The 22828-nt window shown below is 45.4% G+C and overlaps 1 protein-coding gene across 2 annotated transcripts in view; it reads right to left on the minus strand.

Annotated features, from left to right (window-relative positions):
* Positions 1 to 19314, minus strand: part of LOC136588055 (alpha-N-acetylgalactosaminide alpha-2,6-sialyltransferase 2-like) — a 62445-nt gene extending 43131 nt beyond the window's left edge. For both annotated transcript variants that reach the window (XM_066586953.1, XM_066586952.1), the window contains exon 1: positions 18936 to 19314. In XM_066586953.1, coding sequence (XP_066443050.1) covers positions 18936 to 19099 — 164 coding nt within the window. In that variant the 5' untranslated portion in view covers positions 19100 to 19314. The remainder of the gene's footprint in view (positions 1 to 18935) is intronic.
* Positions 19315 to 22828: the final 3514 nt, after the last annotated feature.

The raw sequence follows: 22828 nt of genomic DNA on the forward strand, positions 1-22828 counted from the left end.
AACTTTGCTAATACTGACTTGGTTCTATTTGATTGGCTGGTAGAGACTTTATCTCTTCAAATGGGGATTCCCACCTGAAACCCAAATACTTACCTCCTCCTGGTCTTCAGAGCGCCGCTACTGTGTGCCCACTGTAGCGCCTCCTCCCTTCTCCTCTCCTCCTGCGGAACCAAGGAGGAGAGGTCAGGGTAGAAGTGGAAGAAGATCCCGGATGCCATCAGCTGTGTGATTATCAGCCGGGGATTAGCTTCATGGTTGACCCCTGGGGAAAGTGGGACACAGGATCCCAAGGCGGGGCTGTCTGGTTACCTTAATATTCATGTCCTTCTGAGACGACTTCTTAATATACAGAACCCCTTTTATGACATCCATATGTCTAAATAGGATGCATGGACAGTGCTTGTGTTCATGAGACAATCCTTTCCAAGGCCAATGCAGAGAGGGGCTCCAGAGAGTGTCTCTCGCTCTAGAGGACCCAGGATGTCTATGTATTATTTGGACTGTCCATGGATTTTTAATGGGCACTTTGTTATGCTTCTTTTCACCAGAAGTGGTGCTGCAGTAGAAATGAACACATACAGCCAGGCCAACTACAGATTACAACTGATGACTGGGGGTCATTATATGAACTAACAAAAAAGTTGTCAATAAAAACCGAATGTTTAAAAAAAAAATGTCAGAAATGAACACCACATTTTTTTAAAATCGTTTTTTAAATCGTGTATTGAAAAGTAAACATGCCAAATCGATAACATTTTAGAATCACATATCAGTAGTGGAAATATAATAAGTAAAACAAATCAAGAAACAACTTATCACAGCATATAGTGACTCCTGCACAACCCAGAGGAAAGAGAAAAGAAGGAAAAAAGGGGAAGAAAACGAGAAGGAGAAGAAAAAAGAAAAGAAAGGGAGACACATATGGAAGGGACATGGCTTGACAGAAGTGAAACCACCCGGGTACCGATCCGCAGCTCACCACAGGCCCTCCTCACAGAATGATTCTCAGTTCCCAAATCCGTCCCCAGCTTCCTCTAATTACTGATATCCCCTTCGCAGAGTTGATATGGCAGAGGAAAGCAATCGGGGAGGGAATAGAGTAAGCGAGGAGTCACACCATCAGCCCCATACTTTCTGAAATTTATCTGGCCATTTGCGTGCCTTATAAACCAGGTTGTTGAGGGGAATAGTTGCATTGGTGAGTTCTCTCCACAGCGCCAGGGAAGGGCCCCTCTGGTCCATCCATCTCAATGCAACTACCTTCCTAGCCAGGAACAGGACCTCTCGTAGAAAGATTCTGTCATGGTGTTCCCATTGCTCTTCATCAAGGTTACCGAAAAGGCAGACCTCTGGGACCACGGGGACTGGGATGCTGAGGATGTCAGACAGCAGTCTTGTGACCTCACCCCAGTACGACCAAATCAACGGACAGTCCCAGATCATATGCCAGAAATCAGCGACAGTACATGTGCATCTGATACAGTGCGGAGATGGGTTCCTGCGCATTCTTTGCAGCCTCGCCGGGGTGAGGTAGCACTGATGTACTATGTATAACCGGATCATTCTGTTATTTACTGAGGGGAAGACAAATAAAGGCGATTCTAATAAGTCTTGAAACGTGACATCAGTTAGTGCTGGGATCAGGGATCTCCATTTGGTCAAGAAAGGGGGAATCTCCCAGGTGGTCGTTGATGTTATTAGGTGGGAATAAATTGTCGAAATAAGACCCTGGGGCCCCTGGGGCAGCAGAATTCCTATTAGGGGGTAGTGGGATATGTTACTGCTCACGGGTGGAAATTGCGTCTGCAGCGCGTGCCTAAATTGGAGGTACTTATAGAAATGCAATCGAGGTATTTGGTACTGGTTTTGCAGTTGCTCGAAAGATAGCAGTACATTGGAGTTGTGAAGGTCGCCCAGTCACATTATATACCATGTTGTCCCCACATCGCAAAGTCAGCTAGTGGCCATAGCCCCCGCAGCTCAGGTTTCCCCCACAACGGCACATCCGTGACTATGTCAGAGAATCCGCCCACCACCTTAGCCTGGCGCCAAACCTGTATCGCCAGTCTGTGTATGGGTAGCATCCTTCCTGTCACTGCAGCAGAGAACTCAGCACCAGCCAAAGACTCCGCGTGTTAAGTACATGCGCCAAGTGGGCTTCAGAATTAGGTAGTGGGCTATCTCCCAGCCAGCATTTCAAGTGTATCAGTTGACTGGCTATGTAGTATAGACACAGGTCTGTGAGTGCCGACCCGGCAGCTCTCTTGGGTCTCTGGAGGGTGGAGATTTTGAGTTTCGGGCGGGAGTTTCCCCATATAAAAGAGGACATGGGGGAATCCATGTTCCGAAAAAACCTTCCTGGAACAGGCGCTGGGACATTTTGTAGGACGTAGAGGCATTTGGGTAGAACAATTATTTTAATTAGGTTGATACGGGCTGCCACTGATAATGTAGGGATCCCCAAACACGAAACGTGGACCTAAACAAATCCACCAGGGGGAATACATTCAGGTCCAGTGCTCGGCCTACGTAGTTGGTGATCTGGATACCTAAATATTTGAAATCATTGGTGATTTGAAGACCGCAGAAAAGATCCATATATTTCAGGGTGCTCTGCGCAGACACTGGCATTAGAGCTGATTTCGCCCAGTTATTATGTAAACCTGAGTACGACCCAAATTTGTTAATGATGTCCATGGCTCGAGGCAGGGAGACCACCGGGTCAGACATAAAAAGCATGAGGTCGTCGGCATATAATGCCACGCAGTCTTCTCTATCTCCCACCATAATCCCATTGTCCGTCGGGCTCGCTCGAAGCATGAGAGCCAGCGGCTCAACATCTAGGGTGAAAAAGAGTGGGGAGAGGGGGCACCCCTGTCTCATGCTCCTGTGTAAAGGGAAGTATGTGGAGCAGGTACCGTTGACTGAGACGGCGGCCAGTCTCCAAATCCGAATCTCTCCAAGACCTGAAACAGGAAGGGCCACTCAATAAAGTCGAAAGCTTTGGTAGCATCTAGGGAGGTCAGTGCCCAATCCTTCCCCTCAGTTGAGCCGATCTGCGTTACTACTTGGATTTTCTCTCGTAGATTTCCCGGGCATAAATCCGGTTTGGTCGGGGTGTATTAAATCTAAGATTATGGTGTTAAGTCGTCTGACTAACATTTTGGTTAGGAGTTTATAATCTGAGTTTAAGAGAGAGATGGGCCTATATGATCCACAATCTAAAGCTTCTTTTCCTGGCTTAAGGATAAGTATAATTGTAGCCTTGTAAAAGGAAGGGGGCAGTGATCCACTATCATAAGCCGCGTTATATGCTTTTAGTAGTTTAGGAAGGAGAATCTCTTGGTATTTTAGATATATCTTGATCGGTAGGCCATCGGGGCCCGGGGCCTTACCACTGGACATTTCTGCAAGGGACTCTGTCAGTTCCGTTATTGTGAATGCGGTGTCTAGCGAGGTCTGTTGGTCTGGGGTAAGCACCAGGAAATTGATATCCGAAAGGTAGTCCACGACTTCTTGTTGGCCTGGGTGGCCTGGAATCCAGTAGCATATAGTTTATTGTAATAATGTTGGAATCTCTCCCCTATCAGCTTCTTTTCATGTAGGATCTCTCCGGATTCGGATCTGATACGGAGTATTGACGGAGATGCTGATTTTTGGTGCACTAAGTGTGCTAATGGGCTACTGGATTGATTGCCCAGTTCGTAGAATCGCAGCTCTGCAAAAAAGGATGCTCTCCAGGCTTTTTCTTGCAGGAGTATTAGATATTGTCTCCCCTGCCCAGCCACTGTTCCCTGTGCTCATCAGATGGGTCCACCACGTAAGCTACCTCTAGTCGCGTATACTGGAATGCCATCTCTTGCTCGATTCGGGACGAGTCCCTTTTAATATATGAGATAGTGGATTTTAAGGCGCCCCATAAAAAGGTCTTCATTGTCTCCCATATCACCGCTGGGTCAACATCCAGTTGGTTTACCTCTAGAAAGCAAGTGAGCTGATCGGGGATCCTGTCATTAGGGCCAAACAAGCTTAACCAGAATGAATGCACACGCCAGTTATGCCTGTGGGCTCGTGCGTCCGGAGTAGTGATATCAACGCGTATGGGGGAGTGATCCGATACGCCCTTAGGGAGGTGTTCAATGTGGGTTATAGCTGCGCAGAGTCTGGTGTTCCCGAGACAGTAATCTATTCGGGAAAGTGCGTTCCTGTTGGCAGAATGGCACGAGAACTCTTGCGCTAACGGGTGCCCATCCCTCCAAGCATCGCTCCAACCCACTTCCTGCACAAATAGGGCAAGGGGGGTGGGGGGAGGCTGGGCCACGGGAGCACGCGATGCACCAAACCTGTCAAGTTGAGGGTCTAGTACCATATTTAGGTCTCTCGTACATAGGATAGAAGCATTGGGATATTGAGTAGCGAATTGAGCCGCCTGGTGGAGAATTGCAATCTTGGCCATCGGAGGGAGATAAATTCCTATGAGTACGTAAGGAAGAGATTCTATCCACGCTTGTATAAAGACGAATCTGCCCTCTGGGTCCCTGACAGTATGACCCGGCTCCCATCTAAGTCTTTTTATGGATCAGAATTGATACGCCTCTGGAATAGGATGTATGAGTGGAGTGCAGGGCTCATTGGAACCATGCCTTCTGCAATAGTCTATTTTTTTCCGAGATCAAATGTGTCTCTTGGAGACATATTATATGCAGGTTAAGGCCCCTAATATAGGAAAAAATCATAGACCGCTTCCCCAGGGGTTCCCATCCCCCGTACTTTTCAGGAGAGTATAGTGATATTAGTCATTGAGCTGGAGAATAATATTAATAGATAGGAGAATTTCCCATTTCGAGGTGAGTACGCCCTACGTGTCGCTTCTCGTCAGATTTCTTTGTTTCTCAATCCAGTACTATGCCTTTTAATTATGTCTTATGTTAGTTCTAAACAATATGCTGTGAAAGTATCTCCATGTAATTGAATTTGAATTACTAATATCGAAGGCTTGCTTAAGTAAAAACAACTTGGTGACCATTAACTTGAACATAAGCTTACTTGTGGTAACGGGGGAGACTGTGCACCTAAAGTCCGATAACTAATATGGGCACAGTCAAACAGATCAAGTCTGTTCCATGAGCTCAAGGACCCCATCAGCACAGGTACTTATTTTTTGACTGCCCAACAGGGGGGTCGCATATTTGTACTCAGGATAACTAGAGTATTACAAACGTTATGTAACTAATCCTGCCCTTCTCCAGACTATCAACAAGCAGAGCGAATAGGAGGCATGAGGGGAAGGTGGGGGAGGCAGGGTGGGAAGGGGTGCGAAACACAGAAGGGGAGGAATAAGCAAATAGAGGTTATCATAGCCAGTCAAGCAACATAGTTCTCCCCCACATGGAGCTCGAACTAGTAATCAACACTGTCCTGACAAGTTATCTCATCGGGTATACTCGCCGAGAGTTTACTGGCGTCTGGGTGATCTCAGCATGCGGTTGAGCCAGTCCTCGACCTCCTCCGGAGTAGAAAAGAAGGAGGTGTGCTCGCTGTGGACCACGCACAGCCGGGCTGGGTACACCATGGAGTATGGTATGGATGCCTCTCTCAGTCGACGTTTGACAGCCACAAAGGTCGCTCTGGTTTTCTGAAAGGTAGCGGAGAAGTCCGGGAAAATAGAAATGTTAGTGTTCTGGTACTGGAGAATCTGCTTGCATCTAGCCGCTTGAAGAGCGATGTCTCTGTCTTTACTGCTGAGGAATCTTGCTAGCATTGGTCTCAGAGGTGCACCTGGGGTTGGGGGGCGGGCCGGGATCCTATGGGCTCGCTTGATAGCGAAGGCTGTGGAGAAGTTGGCATCTGGCAGGAGCTCCTTCAGCCATGATTCCATTAACGAGCAGGGATCTTGACCCTCAGTGCATTCCGGCAAGCCCAGGATCCAGAAATTGTTTCTATGCAGCCTATTCTCCAAGTCATCTGCGCATTGGGCCCAAGCATTTGCTGCCTTGTCCAGTTCTGCGAGCTTGCCCGGTACGGGATCTGCCGCGTCCTCCAGTTGGGATATTCGTGTTTCCACCTCTCTGACCCGACCCCTGAGGTTGTGCATATCTTGCCTTAGTAATCCTACATCTATTTTGACCTCCTCAATCTTTCCTGTCATTGCAGTAGTGCTAGAATGTACGGCCTCTAGAAGTTGGGCTGTGACTTGCCGCAGTGTAGGTTCCTGCTCCTCAGCCGAGGCATGGCTGGCTCAGGCACTTTAGCAGAGTCTTTGTCCGGGCTGGGAGTTTGGCGCGAAGTGCCAGCTGCCAGCTCTAGCACAAAGGCCTTGAGACGTTCCGCTATTGGAGGGGGAGTATGACGATTCTTCTTGGAGGACTTGCGGCCGCCCCACCTACAAGAGGAAGACGGTGATGGTATGTTGGCGGTCCTTATGCTTTAGAGATTCAGCAGAAAGTCCGTGCACAGGCGGAAGACAGAGAAAATGAAATCTGTTCGGTATTGGAGTGGGGAATCCAAAATTTCAAGGGGTTAATAGCTCAGTCCAACACTTTTGCAGTCAGGTGAGTGAGAGCTGTCTTGTGATTGTGGCGAGGTCGTCACCTGTGAGGGGGTCCACCTCTGTCCTCTGCTTGGTGATATATTAAAGATCGGGATGCGAGGAAGACCCGAATTGCTGGGGAATGGCTGCCCAATGGTTTAATCAGAAGGCTAGGTGGCGTTCAGTGCCGGCAGCAGGGTAGTCATGGATGAGGGAGGCAGTCCCAAGTTACCGCTTGATAGTACAACCGCAGCCGGGGTTGCAAAGGTGTGGTAATATACAGTCTCGTGTTCAATCTCCAAGGAGCGGGTCTGTACTTAGCATCAGCATTTCCGCCGCCGCCTATGAGCAAGGCGGCACTCCGCCCGGCGATATGTCTGTAATGTTTTATCAGGAGTTTAGTCACACCTTGAGGGCTATCATCCGGTGGCTGCAGATGTGGAGGGCACCCCCTAGTTTCCGCTTGATAGTGTATCTGGGGCTGGAGCACGTAGAAGGCTTGAAAAGCAAAGGGTCAATAGCTCAGTCTAGCGATATACCAGTCCAGGGATTAGTCGTCATATAGTGTAGTGAATTCAGATGTGGGGGACCCCCCTTCAATGTCCACATAAGATTATTTAGGTTCTGGGATGGGAGGGAGTCCCAGGATGTGAAGGGTTAGTAGTTCAGGCTAACACTTCAGCTAGCGCAAGCAAGTGCGCAGACAGGAGCTCCTGATGTTTAGCTAATGGCACGCCAGATATTGAGGTTTTGGGGCTGCAGGCATTCGTGCATCTCTCTGGTGGTCTGCCAGCCGGGCAGATGGCCTTTGTCCCGCTAATTGCAAGGGGGGGGGGGGGTTCCACAAATGAGAGGGGTTACACTCAGTCTCCCCTACAGCACGGCTCCCAAGCTGTGGCCGCTTCAAAGTGGCTGCAGTATGTGGCCCACGTAACTAGCTGGGGCTGTAGAAATGGGGAAACGGTGTGAAGCAGCTGTGCTTTGCCTCTTATACAGTTCCTGAGGCGGGGGGGGGGGGGGTCCACACATGTCCCTCTGATGCACTGAATGGAGTGAAGGCGGGGGACTCCGGCCTGGAGCATGGCGCCAGCCAGCAAGGTCTCCCCAAGCAGTCCTCCCCAGGATAGCCTCTCTGCTCCACACCAGTGTCCCAGAAGAGCTCCGGAGCACCCGAACAGGAGCGCCGAATCAGCGGTGCTGCGCCGACCAGGAGAGCTCCAGCACTGACCTTTCCTCCCCTGCACATCTCCTCCATGTCATCCGGCACAGCGAGGTCGTCCACATAGTCGGGGCGCAGTCTGAAGAGCTCTGTCACTCACCGCTCCCTCTCTGCGAGGATCTCTCTTCTCCCCAGGTCTTGTGGGGGCAGCGGCGATGCTGGTCTCTGTGTGGGTGGCTCGTGGGTCTCTGAGCGGGCGGCTCGTGGGTCTCTGAGCGGGCGGCTCGTGGGTCTCTCCTCTCTCCCTTCCTCCTTGTCCGGAAATGGCGGCCGAAGGAGTTGGCGGGAACAGGACCCACACTGAAGCCAGCAGATACCGCTGTGAATGTCTCGCTGGGGCTCCCTCAGCGCGACCGGAGATAATCACCGCCGGATGAGTGTAATCTGCGTCCCCTCTGTGAGTGTAGGCAGTCAGGATAAGCTCAGGATGGTGAGGTCGCTGCGGAGCTTAGGTTCCATGCGTACTCGCCCCCCCCCCCCCCCGAACAACACATTTAAGTGGATTTCAGACTACCTTGTTCTTTCATCAGTCAGTGCAACTACACAAGAGTAATGTTCAGATGTTGTAGCTGTTGATTAAGATAAGGGATAACTGATAAGTATATGGAAGCATCATGGATGCAACATTCCTGTTGTATATCATAAAAGTGAATGTTTCCTTTGTCATCTGAGGCTATGGCTACACTTATGTCATTGTGGGAATCTGTGCTGCACCTGGAAGACATTGCACACTAGTAAGATGTGTGGGGAAGGAAATCCCAAGACCTGGAGCTACAGTAGAACCATTGATACAACAAACAAGGGACTTGGTTGATGAAGTACAACTGTATTATGACTTTTCTGTATCTTCAGGCAGTTCTGCTGCAACGTTCCCTCCTACATCTGTATGTGGAGTCCTACTAAACATTCATGGAATTCACCAAATAAAATATAATCTAGGCTCCTAAAATACAGTACTCTGTGCTACTGGAAACCTTGCTCTTTTAAATGCGTGTGTGGTCCCAATTGCTGCCTTCATATGGCACTAACCTTGTTACATACAATTATATATTGTCCGTAGTTATAATGACATACTATGTTAGGCTGAAAAAAGACACGTCCATCCAATTCAGCCAATTACCCCCCAATATTTATCCAGAGGAAGGCAACAAAAAACAATTTTCCTAATTTAAAGAAACCTTCTTTAATCTAGACGTAGAGGGCGCTCTCTTGTTACAGTCATAGTCCTGGGTATAAATAGATGATGGAAGAGATGTCAGAAAAGTTAAAGCTAATAATGAATTGAGGCTTGCAACAGAGGCCAAAAGCAATAAGAAAGAATTTGGGGGATATGTGAAAAGAAAAAGAAACGTCAAAGACTCTATTAAATGCTTACAAAAGGAAAAATGTGAATTGGTTAAGAATGATCTTGAGAAGACCAAACTATTAAATTCCTATTTTGTATCTGTTTTCTCTCAGAAAGTAGATGGAACATCAACTGATCTTCCCTCTACTATTGGGAGAATAAAAGAATGCAGGCTATCTGTAAGCAGATAGATGGTGAGGGAACACTTAGCTAACTTAAATGAATTCGAGTCTCAAGGTCCAGATAATTTGCATCCTAGGATGTAGCAGAAGTAATTCTGAACCACTTTTCATAATCTTTGAAAATTCCTGGAGTACAGGAGAAGTCCCAGAAGATTGGAAAAAGGCAAATGTTGTCCCTATCTTCAAAAAAGAGAAGAAGGTGGATCCAAGAAACTACAGGCCTGTGAGCCTGACTTCTATACCGGGAAAGATCTTTGAACAAATTATTAACCCCTACCCGCTCCAGGGAGTAAGTTTACATCCTGGCAGCGGGGTACTTCCTGCAACAGGGCCTAAACTTACCTCCTGGGGATAGCGCGAGATCATAAGTGATCTCGCGCTATCCCGCAGCGGGAGTCGGCGGTCAGTCATAGCTGGCCTCCCGCTGCAACAGCAGGGGTGCATTGGAGATGCGCCCCCACTGTTAACCCCTTCCCTGCCGCGATCTATGTAGATCGCGGCATGGGGTGGGTTCACAGAGGGAGCGCGCTCCCTCTGTGAAGTTGCTGGGCTCTCGTGCTATAATTGCAGAAAACTCGGCCTGTTGCCATGGTAACAGGACACCAGACACTTGTGTAAAAAAAAGATAGTTAAAATGAATAAAAAAGAAAAATTTTTAAAAAAGTTAAAAAACACTTTTTTATGCTTTTTCTCATATTAGCATAAAAAAAGTAAAAAAAAATTAAACCCCCACATATTTGGTATTGTCGCATCCATAACGACGCATACAGTAGGTTGCACATGCTCTTGAATGTGCACGGAAAAAATCGTTTAAAAAAATGCTAAAAAACTGAGGCAAAATGCTAATTTTTAGTATTTTGCCTCCCTAAAAACGCAATAAAAGTGATCAAAAAAGCCGTATGTACCCCACAATGGTACCAGTAAAAATTGCAGCTCGTCTCACAAAAAATAAGCCCTCATAGAGCTCCGTACATAAAAAAGTTAAAGTTACACAACTTTGAATGCAGCAATTTAGAAAAAAAAAGATTTCCAAAAAAAGGGTTTTTATTGCAGAAAAGTGGAAAAACCTAAAAAATATAAGAATTTTGGTATCGCTGTAATTGTACTCACCTGCAGAAAAAATAGATTGTGTAATTTATGCTGCATGATTAACGCTGTAAAAAAATCTATGGCGGAATTGATGCGTTTTCTCTCCCTACTATCATAAAAAAAATAGAAGTTAATAAAACAATAAAAGTTTTACCTTATAGTCTATGTACCCAAAAGTGGCACCGATAAAAACTACAGTTCGCCACGCAAAAAACAAGCCCTTATTTGACCGCATCGACGGAAAAATAAAAAAGTTATTACTTTTGAAAATGGAGAAGAAAATCCGCCAAAAATTGTTGCGTCCTTAAGCCCAAAATAGGCCATGCCCTTAAGGGGTTAAACAGCATGTATGCAAGTACTTGGATAAAAATGGAGTAATTAACCAGAGCCAGCATGGGTTTGTAACAAACAAGTTATGCCAGGCTAATCTAATTTCCTTCTCTGACAGAATCTGGGAGTGGTGAGAGGATGCATCTATATGCACTCCTCACTCAGTAAGTAACGGCCATTTTCTGTGATTGTTTTTAATTTTTTTATTTCCCCTTCTTTGATGCATTTATATTAGTGTAGGGACCCACTACAACACAAGGAACCGTGAAGTGGTTAGTGGGCTCATGTATCTTGGCCAACATCCAACCAATGCCTTGCATTTATTATCTATCATTCACATGCAGCGTGGCTTTAAGACTCCAGGGGGAGCCCAGGGTGGCAGTACCAATATCGTTCACTGTTGGAAATGCAGGGCAACCCGCCAAATTATCATGGCGTCATTAATAGGTTGCTGGTCTGCATGGTGAACTACATATATCAGAATGGTCTGGCACCCTGTATCCACCTATGTGTGGGAGTATACACCAAGCAGCCACCCCCCTCATTATCAAGAGGCAGTGTGAGTGGTTGTCTTAATGGTGTTCTGCACAGGTGTTATTCGCTCCTCCATTTGGTAGTCAGCTACCTGCATGGTGAGAGGAGGATGCATCTATATGCACTCCTCACTCAGTAAGTAACGGTCATTTTCTGTGATTGTTTTTAATTTTTTATTTCCCCTTCTGTGATGCATATTTAGACGTCAGTAAAGCATTTGACAAAGTATCTCATACCATACTTATTGAAAAAATGACCAAATATGGGATTAACAAGGAAACTGTTAGGTGAATTCACAACTAGCTGAGTGATCGTACTCAAAGTGTAGTCATAAATGGCTGCACATCTAAATGGAAGAATGTATCAAGTGGGGTACCAGAAGGCTCTGTCCTAGCCAGTGTTGTTCAACGTTTTTATAATTGATAAGGAAGAGGGAATTGATGGGAAACTGATGAAATTTGCTGACGATACAAAGCGAGGAGGGATAACTAACACTAGACTAGGGAAGAGAGGGAGGATATTCAAAAAGATCTAGAAAAGCTTGAACAGTGGGTGGCGACTAATAGGATGGTATTTAACAAGGAGAAATGCAAAGTCCTACATCTGGGCAAGAAAAATGAAAAAAAGCACATACAGAATGGGAGGAATTGGGCTAAGCAGCATGTGAAAAAGACTTGGGTATACTAATAGATTATAGACTGAACATGAGTCAGCAATGTGATGCAGCAGCCGAAAAGGCAAACACAATTCTCAGATGTATTAGGAGAAGCATAGAGTCTAGACCACGTGAGGTAATTATCCCCCTCTACTCTAACTTAGTCAGACCTCATCTGGAATACTGTGTCTGGTTCTGGGCCCCCCACTTTAAAAAAGACAGAGACAAACTGGAGCCAATTCAGAGAAGAGTTACCGAGATGGTGAGCGGTCTGCAAATCATGTCCTATGAGGAACAGTTAAAGGATCTGTGAATGTTTAGCTTGCAAAAAAGAAGGCTGAGAGGAGACTTAATAGCGGTCTACAAATATCTGAAGGGCTGTCACAGTGCAGAGGGATCAGCCCTATTCTCATCTGTACAAGGAAAGACTAGAAGAATTGGGATGAAACTGAAAGGGAGGAGACACAAATTAGATATTAGACAGTGAGGGTGATCAATGAGTGGAACACGGGAGGTGGGGAGTTCTCCTTCAATTGAAGTGTTCAAACAAAGGCTTGACAAATATCTGTCTGGGATGATTTAGTGAATCCTGCACTTGCAGCTTCAGTCTCTGGTCTGGTCTATTAGATAGGCTCATCTCGGGGACCTGTCAGTGTTCCTCCCTCCTCCCCTGTGGTGGAATATCGCTAGCGATTTTCCACCTCAGCCGTGGACAGGGGGCCTTAAGGTAAAACTCCAAAATTATTATTTTGTTTCTGCAAGCAGTATGTAAATTTGACCAATAAACCTAATTTGCAATGAGGGTTGAATAATTTTGATAACAACTGTATGTAACAAGCACTCCTGTCTATATATAACAAGGTACTAAAGTTAAGTCGATAATCTGAGGTGATAGACAGATTATAGTAGGATGAAAATACAAGAAAACACTAAATGAAGAGGTCAAGACAATATAGTAACCCGTCAAAAATCACGAGATTATTATTAGTCAATCATTATTGACTTGGCTGATTCTCCACATATATTCCCTCCTGTATGTCGTATACTGGTATTTTTAACCTGATGAAAATGCAATGCTTGTTTACATCATGAATAAAGTGGAAGGGAGATTGTTCCAATATGACAAGGTTTTATTCTCAAAGATGGAAAGAATCCTTGCCTTGGAAACTTCCGTACTGTCCCTCCTCAGATCACGACGCAGTACTTTCTGTCACAGGGAACTATCGCATCACTAACATATAACTGAATAGATTACTGCAAAACTAGAACTCGCTTCTCAAGAAATACTGTGTGCTGCCAGTAGAACAAGTTCCTTCCAAAAGTTGCATGAGTCTGTGAGCTCCAGCTTTCATTCATTTGTCTTCTCATATTATGACATTACCTCTGTCACTCCCTAACAAAATGTATTAAATGGAAAGGAAACAAGATGAAGACATTAGTTTCTCGAAATGTTTTGTTCTGCTGAGGGTCTTCTTCTCCACTACATACAGGGTTTTTTACATGTCCCGATCACTTATCACTACATTCGTTTTCCAATAGTTGGCCGTATAAAAAGAACAAGTAGTACTTTTATCTTAGATCCTGCATCAAGTATTGCTATTAGGATTTAGCTACCCCAGACAGTGTTGAATAAATGTATGGTAAAAGCTGGAGAACTCATTTATCTCTATTCTGTTGTTTACTCATACTTTTGTGTTCTTAAATAGATTTTGCATACTTTTGTATCTCCATAGTATGCATCATATTCCTGTAACTTGTGTTGAATCCACAGGCACACTCTAGGCGGGGTGGGGCGCTTCTCCATCCGGTTTCGACAAGCTTAATAAATAATGTAGTGTCCCAGAACACCATCCTGGTCCCATCCATAAATGTCATACATGTTTTGTCCTATGTAGATACACTGTGCAAAGCTTATCCTGTCATATCCAGTCTGTGTGTTGCACAGCTGTGGCACTTGAGAGGTTAAAATCATTGCCTGCATGTAAATGTATCAGTTTGTCATGTCATGTGGTATAAGTGAAGTTATAAATGGGAGAGATTGAGAGCGGGAAAGGAGCCCATCTTCATGAATTCCAAGAGAGTGCTAACATAGAGCCTCATGGAAGCACCTTCAGCTTTCATGTGGGTGAAGATAGATGAAGAGGAGCAACATCCCATAGTGTTTGGAGTGTGGATGTAAATGGAGTGAGTCCCAAGATCCTAGAGAGAGAGAGAGAGAGAGAGAGAGAGAGAGAGAGATCTACACTAAATCTTCACAGGTAACAGTTCACACTACAGGCTTTTCCTGTGCTGCTGTCCACAGTTAGGATCACTGCACAGAGGTACATGACCAAGTCACACACACTCTCCTGCCGCGTGGGGTGTTTATTGTTTGAGCCTTTTCTGTAAGTAATTGTCTGCCAGAGAGTCTGGGGGGGGGGGGGGGGGGGATGACCCCAACCCTCCTTCCTCCTCTGGAGTGCTCCCAATTCAGGACCAGTGACACACAGATAACGTGGACTGTAGAACCATATTCATCCTGTAAATCCTCCCTAATTGTACCTGCATCACCTTTTGTTAAAGTTTATTCTTCCAAGTCAAGGTTATACTAGGCCCTAACCATTCCTGGGGACCCGAGGTTCTATACACAAGTCTCTGTGTTCATTTCTCCACTGCGTAGAATACTGGTGTGTGCGATCGGTGGCCTCACAAATGATAAGCACTACTGCTCCTCCCATCCCGTTTATTGGCATTCCCAGGTATGTTGAAGCTGGCCTGCAATCCTGCTGTGGCCTTGGCTGCGTGTCAACCCTCAGGGACCAGAACCTGGTAAGTGCCACCATGACATGTCAGCACTTATCCCTCCAAGCTCTTCACGTTAGCCAGGTGCCCAGGGTCACCCCTCTGGGGTAGTGCAATAACAGGCAGAGAAACAGCAGCTCTGCTCTAGTATACTTCTAAGGAATGCAGTCATCATATAATGGGCAGATACCAATTATACACAGTAATAGTGATTACAGTGCAGTTACCTCTAGTAACTGCAAATGATGTCTTTTCTGACTAGAGCTATCTGCTTTTGTTCTTTTAATGGTCCAGACCTCCATGAAGACTTGCTCCAACCACAAATCATCTGCACACCCTCTTCCCATCCTGTTGTTATCCTAATGAATCTCTCAGCGCCCCTCAGAGTATTAGTATCCCCTCTGTAGCCCCACAAAGTAATAATTCACCCTCTGTGGCTCCACTTTCTTATAGTACTTCACTCTGTGGCCCCACTTGCTAAAAGTGCCGTTCCCTGCCCCTGGTCCCCACTCCAGTATTCCATCTACCAGCAGTAAAAACCATCTCACATACAGGATGGTTGAGACAGCGAGCTCTGTACAAAGGATAACATGGCTCCTTCCCCCAATTCTGGACACACTGTAACATGATATATGGAGTTGGGGGACTGATCAGCATTCAGGTCATTCCATTTGTGGGATTTAAGAGGTTGTCAGAGTTTTTGTGTTCTTTTTTTCCTTCTCCCCGTGGCCAATGAAGGACATTATATTCATCTCTCCCAGCTCCTAGCATGTCCAGTGCTGCTGCTCCATTCACATTCATGCTGCCACGTTTGTGTTTATAAGCTGCATTCAGCCTGTAATGGGTCGTCACAGGCTGCTGCAACCAATCACAGACCTCAGCATTTGAACATTGAGATCTGTGATTGGATACAGCAGCCTGTGATGTCTTATATACAGGTTGACTGCATGCAGCCTGGAAACACCGACCCAGTGGCCAGAATAGAACTGCAGGATATGCAGGGAGTCAGGGAAGGCAAGTATAGTGTAATTATTATTATTTTTGGCCATGCGAAATAGGATTAAAAGAAATAACTCAGACAATGCCTTTAGAGGTTTTTAATGTTGCTGCACTGAATACAGGAGTATGGAGCACGGAGTGGTGGTGGGAAATTGGGACAGGTCTCATGCCTCCCAGAATGTTGAGTCAGCTCTCAAAATCCACAATTGTCCCAGCAAAAATGGGACAGTTAGAAACCATGTATAAACACATAATAAGCACTAAAAAGACATGCACATACAAATTTATAATCAGGGCCATATTTATAACATGGCAGTTGAGGACGTCCAGAATGAGGGGGGGGGGTGAGGGGGCAGGACTTTACAAAAAAAAATTAATAGTTTGTTTGTGTAACCTTAGGGCTGCTGACTGTCTTGCTCTAAAGGTAGTTTAGCAGCAATGCAAATCAGCACACAGCTGTTTGTGTACTGATAATATCCAAACCTGTTGTACAGAGGTCCATTCGCAAAGGAGTTCATGAACTTCGCACACTTTGGCTTTGGCTAATTCTCGGGACTTAGCCCCGCCCCCTCCCCGCCTCCTTTCATTGCAAATAGTGCAGAGGGGCGGAGAGGAAGCAGAGAGGGGGCAGGAGCTCAGTTCCTGCTCCTGGCTCTTCCATCAGGACAACGTATATCGGCTCGGCGTGAAAACCGAGCCGATATACGTTCGTGTGAATGCAGCCTTAAACCTTTCTGTAACAAATCTCTGCATGCTAGTTACAACATGTGGTGCAATTAACTCCTGAACACACCCTCCATACCATTCCTCAGCCATTTCTCCTCCTGACAAGCTAGCACACACAGGTATTGCTTCTTTGATTTTAATTTGTATTTTGTCTATAAATGTCAGGTGTATCCCATACCTCATAGCTGTTGACAAAGGCTACTGTAGCCGAAATGCGTTCAGCGTGGACCTGTGAGCTGTATGCTTTTTATTCAATAAAGTATGAAAAATTGTTTTTAACGGTAGCAGCTCCTCTCCACTTCTATTTTTTTTGTTTTAAACACAAGTACATACATTATACACTGAGGCCGGTCTCACACGACCAGATTTGAATTGCACAATTTGCGATCATTTCCCACGTGGACGATCTGCGGCATTCCGCATCCATAAACAAGAATAGAGCATTCGCATGTCCGCTCACATGAGCAACAGCAATTGTGATTACCACTCGAGGAAATAAAATCTCACCATGCTCTGTTTCGCATTGAAGTCCATGGAAGCTGTCTGACACGCAGCCCAACTGACATTGCAGAAAGGTCACGGATTCTGCGTTATCGCCAAGCAACGGTGCAGGAAAAAAAATCTGCCCAGCACATGTCCAACGGCGAGCTGTCCAAACCATCTGCAATACATATTTAAACATTTCCACACGGGCGATGGCCGCGGTTGAAGCTGGATTCCGCTGCAGGCTCTTGCATGCGGAATCCGATCGGTCCGTGTGAGACTGGCCTAACTCATAGACCAGTATTTCCCAAACTCCAGTCCTCAGGGACCCCAACTGGTCATGTTTTCTAGATTTCCTCAGTATTGCCCAGGTAATGTAATTATTGTTAGCGCCTCAGACATTGCCACAAGTGTTCTTACTATAGGATATCCTGAAAACATGACCTGTTGGGGTCCTTGAGGACTGGAGTTGGGAAACACTGTCATAGACACACAAACAGAGATATTACAGACGTAAGTACACATTTACATACATAAACACACATAGATAAAGACAAATATCCCAAAACTATTGCATGAACACAAAGACACTTAAGTATTTATCTTGGCACAACAAAAGAGGAACTACACGTCTCTTCCTTGGTCTGTTAATGTTCCCTTCACAGTAATTTCCTAAAAGCCTCAATGTGTGAGCAAGAAATCAGCAATAGTTCTTTGATTGCTCAGTGAACACATGATTCCCACCATCAAAAATAGCGCCACCATATTTGATACCATAACAGTCTTATGGACTTCCTTCTCACAATCTTTTTTTTTCCCTGGCATTTCTTGTGTAAAGAAAAAAAAGAGACAGCAGAAAATTTACTGATGCTGCCTGTGTTTTCAAGTTTTTTGGTCACACATGGAGAAAAAATGCCATATTCAGATCATATATAAGACAATTAATACAATGGAGGACAATGTGCAGCTACAAAAGGACCTACATAAGCTGGGGGCTTGGGCAGAAAAATGGCAAATGAAGTTCAATGTTGATAAATGTAAGGTTATGCACATGGGCAGGAGAAACGGATGTCACTAATATACACTAAATGGGGTACTGCTAGGGAAACATGATATGGAAAAAGACCTGGGGGTACTAGTGGACTGTAGACTAAACTGGAGTAACCAATGCCAGTCAGCAGCTGCAAAAGCTAATAAAGTCTTGGGGTGCATTAAAAGAGGTATAGGGGCGAGGGACGAGAACATTATTCTCCCACTATATAAGGCACTTGTCAGGCCCCACATGGAATACTGCGTACAGTTCTGGTCACCGGTGCTCAGGAAGAATGTAGCAGTGCTTGAGGGGGTTCAAAGAAGGGCAACTAAATTAATAAATGGAATGACAGAACAGGAAAACCCAGAGAGGCATCAAAATTAGGACTTTTCACCCTGGAAAAAGAGCGACCAAGGAGCGATCAAATAACTGTGTATAAATACATGAGGGGACAATACAAGGATCCCTCCAATGATCTGTTTATACCCAGGACTGCATCGGTAACAAGAGGGCATCCATTACGTTTAGAAGAAAGCAGGTTTCATCACCAACACAGAAGGGGCTTCTTTACTGTAAGAGCAGTGAGACTGTGAAACTCTCTGCCTGAGGACGTGGTGATGGCATAATCCATTGAGGAGTTTAAGAGGGGACTAGACTTTTTTCTTGAGTGGGAGGATATTACAGAATATAGACATTAGGTGACCAGCGTGTTTGTAGTTCCGGGTCTTACAGTCAGGTAGGAACTATCAGAGGTTGATTCAGGGATTATTCTGATTGCCATTATGGAGTTGGAAAGGAATTTTCCCCCAAATGGGCTAATTGGCTTCTGCCCCTTGGGGTTTTTGCCTTCCTCTGGATGAACTCGGGGGTGGAAACAGGCTGAACTAGATGTACATTGTCTTCATTCAGCCTAAAATACTATGTTACTATGTTATGTTACTATGTATTCTATGATGTTGAAAAAACACTAAGACCACTTGTGACCCCAGCCATAAGGATACATTACCCCCCCAAACCCAAACATTCTTACCTTTTGTCATAGCCCATCCATCTTGGTGATAGATTATTGAGTAACTGGTCCTTATGGGTAAAAAGTAGTCCTACCAGGGTGAGTAGACAGAGAACCAGTAGGATCTTCATTAATAACTTTGAACGTACATTCATGACAGTGATCATCTTGACCCTTCTTCGCATTCTTGCAGCTTTTGCTGATGCCAACTCTTTTCTGTATTTGTGTGCAATATCAGAGTAGCTCCTAGTATGTGGATTTGGCGCTGGCAGGGGGCATCCGAGTGTTACTAACGTAACATTTCTTCAGCTCCTTGTAGTGTAAGACAAGCCATAACATGAGAGTGCATATACTGCATGCACAGTATGTGTGTGTCTCCGTAGTGCATTCCCAGGGAATACAGAGGTTGCTTTGCCAGATACTATGTTTAAAAGCTTGTAGGCGGGTCAGAACAGTTGAGTATTTTAGGGACGGCAATTATATCCATACACGAGGATTATTAAGAAACTCAATGATTAACTCATTCTCCATTGCAAGAGGTAAGTACACTCATAGTTGAGGAACCTATTGTTTATTGATTAGAGTGAAGCTTGAGTTCAAAGCTATTCTATTAGATAAGGATAGTGCAGTGTAAACTATTACCTGATATGATAGTATTGCTCATTAATCCCTTAAAGACACAACAACTTCTAAACTTTTGTATCACTACTAGAGATGAGCGAGCACCAAAATGCTCGGGTGCTTGTTGCTCGAGTCGAACTTTTCGTAACGCTCGAGAGCTCATTTTGAGTAACAAACCCCATTGAAGTCAATGGGTGACTCGAGCATTTTTGTATGGGACCGATGCTCCGCATAGGTGATGACTTGTCAAACACCAGAAAACATTAGAAATTCATGGAAACACCACAGAAACGAATAGGGAAGGGCAGAGGCAGCATGCATGGCTGCATCTGAGGCTCCCGGGTCCCATTATTAAGCCAAAATGGGGGTAAGAGTCTGGCGTCGCCACCCTATCAATTTACTTTGGACAAACCCTCATTAGCAAGGCACACGTGCTGGCACATCTTAGCTAAGCTCCACACTACCTGCAAGCAAGGACAATCACTGCCTACAGGTGACACCGCTGCCTCTTCTCCTGGGTTACATGCTGGCATTGCTGTCGAAAGCCCCCGCACGACCCTACGTCCACAGCGCACACAAAAGTTTCCCTGCGCAGCATTCAGCTGCCCTCATGCCACACGCTCGCTTCATAGCCACACCACCCTCATGTTGATTTATAAGTGCGTACTGGATGAGGAGGAACTGGAGGCACACACTGCAGAGGGTTGGCAGGGCCAGGCAGCAACCCTCTTTGAAAGTGTGGGAAATAGCCCACAATGCTGTTGAGAATTGATGATAAATTGATGTACGATCATCATTCCAATCCTGTGCCACCTCCGTCACAAAATTGTCAGGAGACGCAAACGTGAGCATAAAGGGGACTCAGGTGCCAGCACTTCTATACATCTCCACAATGCAGCAATACTCTGTGTGGGAAGCACATGAGCGGGCCCAGGGTCAGGCTTAGGCCCAGCCTCCACCTTGTTTGACCCAAGGTGCCGCGAGTTACATAGCAATGGGAAATCCATGTGTCCCCACACAATTCATTCTGTGTAGGTGTCAGATAGCTCAACACCGCAATGGGAAGTCTTCGAGTTCCTTGGGCTCGCCTATGCTGTCGATGCACAAAGATGGTATTACACAGGAAGAAATCAGAGTACCCAAACATGGCAGAGTTTCACCCCGCCAAGGACCTTGGCCTCCGCCCATATTTCTGCCCAAGTCAGTCAGTGTATTTGTGCCAGATAGGTAAAACACTGCAATGGGAAGTCTTTGTGCACCCACAGCATAGGCAGACACCAGTAACATTTCTGTAGCAAAAGTATAGATGAACCCCTGTAACATTTCTGTAGCAAGAGTATAGGCGAACCCCTTAAACTATTCAGTAAAAACTGTATAGGCAGACCCCAGTAACATTTCTGTAGCAAGAGTATAGGCGGACCCCAGTAACATTTCTGTAGCCAAAGTATAGGCAGACCCCTGTACTATTTCTGTAGCAAGAGTATAGGCGGACCCCAGTAACATCTCTGTAGCAGGAGTATAGGTGGACCCCAGTAGCATTTCTGTAGCAAAAGTATAGGCAAACCCCTCAAACCATTCAGTAGAAAAGGTATAGGCGGACCCCAGTAACATTTTTGTAGCAAGAATATAGGCAGACCCCAGTAACATTTTTGTAGCAAGAATATAGGCAGACCCCAGTAACATTTCTGTAGCAAGAGTATAGGCGAACCCCTCAAACCATTCAGTAGAAACTGTATAGGCAGACCCCAGTAACATTTCTGTAGCAAAAGTATAGGCAGACCCCTGTAACATTTCTGTAGCAGGAGTATAGGCGGACCCCAGTAACATTTCTGTAGCAAGAGTATAGGCAGACCCCAGTAACATTTCTGTAGCCAAAGTATAGGCAGACCCCAGTAACATTTCTGTAGCAAAAGAATAGGTGAACCCCTGTAACATTTCTGTAGCAAGTGTATAGGTGAACCCCTCAAACCATCTAGTAGAAACTGTATAGGCAGACCCCAGTAACATTTCTGTAGCAAAAGTATAGGCAGACCCCTGTAACATTTCTGTAGCAGGAGTATAGGCAGACCCCAGTAACATTTTTGTAGCCAAAGTATAGGCAGTCCCCAGTAACATTTCTATAGCAAAAGTATAGGTGAACCCCTGTAACATTTCTGTAGCAAGTGTATAGGCGAACCCCTCAAACCATCCAGTAGAAACTGTATAGGCAGACCCCAGTAACATTTCTGTAGCAAGAGTATAGGCGGACCCCAGTAACATTTCTGTAGCAAAAGTATAGGCGGACCCCAGTAACATTTCTGTAGCAAAAGTATAGGCAAACCCCTGTAACATTTCTGTAGCCAAAGTATAGGCAGAACCCAGTAGCATTTCTGTAGCAAAAGTATAGGCGAACCCCTGTAACATTTCTGTAGCAAAAGTATAGGCGAACCCCTGTAACATTTCTGTAGCAATAGTATAGGCGAACCCCTGTAACATTGGTGTACCAAGAGTATAGGCAAACACCTGTAAAAATTTGTTTACCAAGAGTATAGGCGAAGCCTGGAAAAATTAGTTTGCTAACAGTATTGGCAATGGCCTGAAAAATTAGTGTACCAAGAGTACAAGTGTACCCATGAAAAATTGCTCAACCGTGAGGGCAGGTGAAACCCACAAACATTTTTTGAAGATACAGCTCGTTATTGGTTAATTTGTTACAGAGCCTGGAGGCAGCCCTCCGCAAAAATTGGTTTAAGTTTAACTTTTAAAACTTTAAAAACTGATAAAACTTTTAAAAGTTTTAAGCAGAGCATTTTGGGCCTTTTAGAAATTGGCAGTTCAGCGTGATGACATGCTGTTTAAGGAGGAGGAGGAGTAATAATATCCGAGAGGGATACACAAATCTAATTCTCCCCTTTTTTGGGGTGATAGATTTATTTTTTTCCTGTTGCAGCGAAAAGATTATTAAGGTTCCATTGCTTTCCACCGGTGGAGAAGAGAAGTCTGGGGAAATCCAGCCTTTGTTCATCTTTATGAGAGTAAGCATGTCGGCGCTGTCAGTTGACAGGCGAGTACGCTTATCCGTGATGATTCCTCCAGCTGCACTAAACACCCTCTCTGACAAGACATTAGCGACAGGGCAGGTCAGCACCTCCAGGGCGTACAGTGCAAGTTCGTGCCATGTGTCCAGCTTTGACACCCAATAGTTGTATGGAGCAGAGGCATCACAGAGGACGGTGGTACGATTGGCTATGTAAGCCCTCACCATCTTTTTACAGTGCTCCCTCCGACTTAGCCTTGACTGGGGAGTGGTGACA

Source organism: Eleutherodactylus coqui, chromosome 13, assembly GCF_035609145.1.
Source record: "Eleutherodactylus coqui strain aEleCoq1 chromosome 13, aEleCoq1.hap1, whole genome shotgun sequence".
Taxonomy (NCBI): domain Eukaryota; kingdom Metazoa; phylum Chordata; class Amphibia; order Anura; family Eleutherodactylidae; genus Eleutherodactylus; species Eleutherodactylus coqui.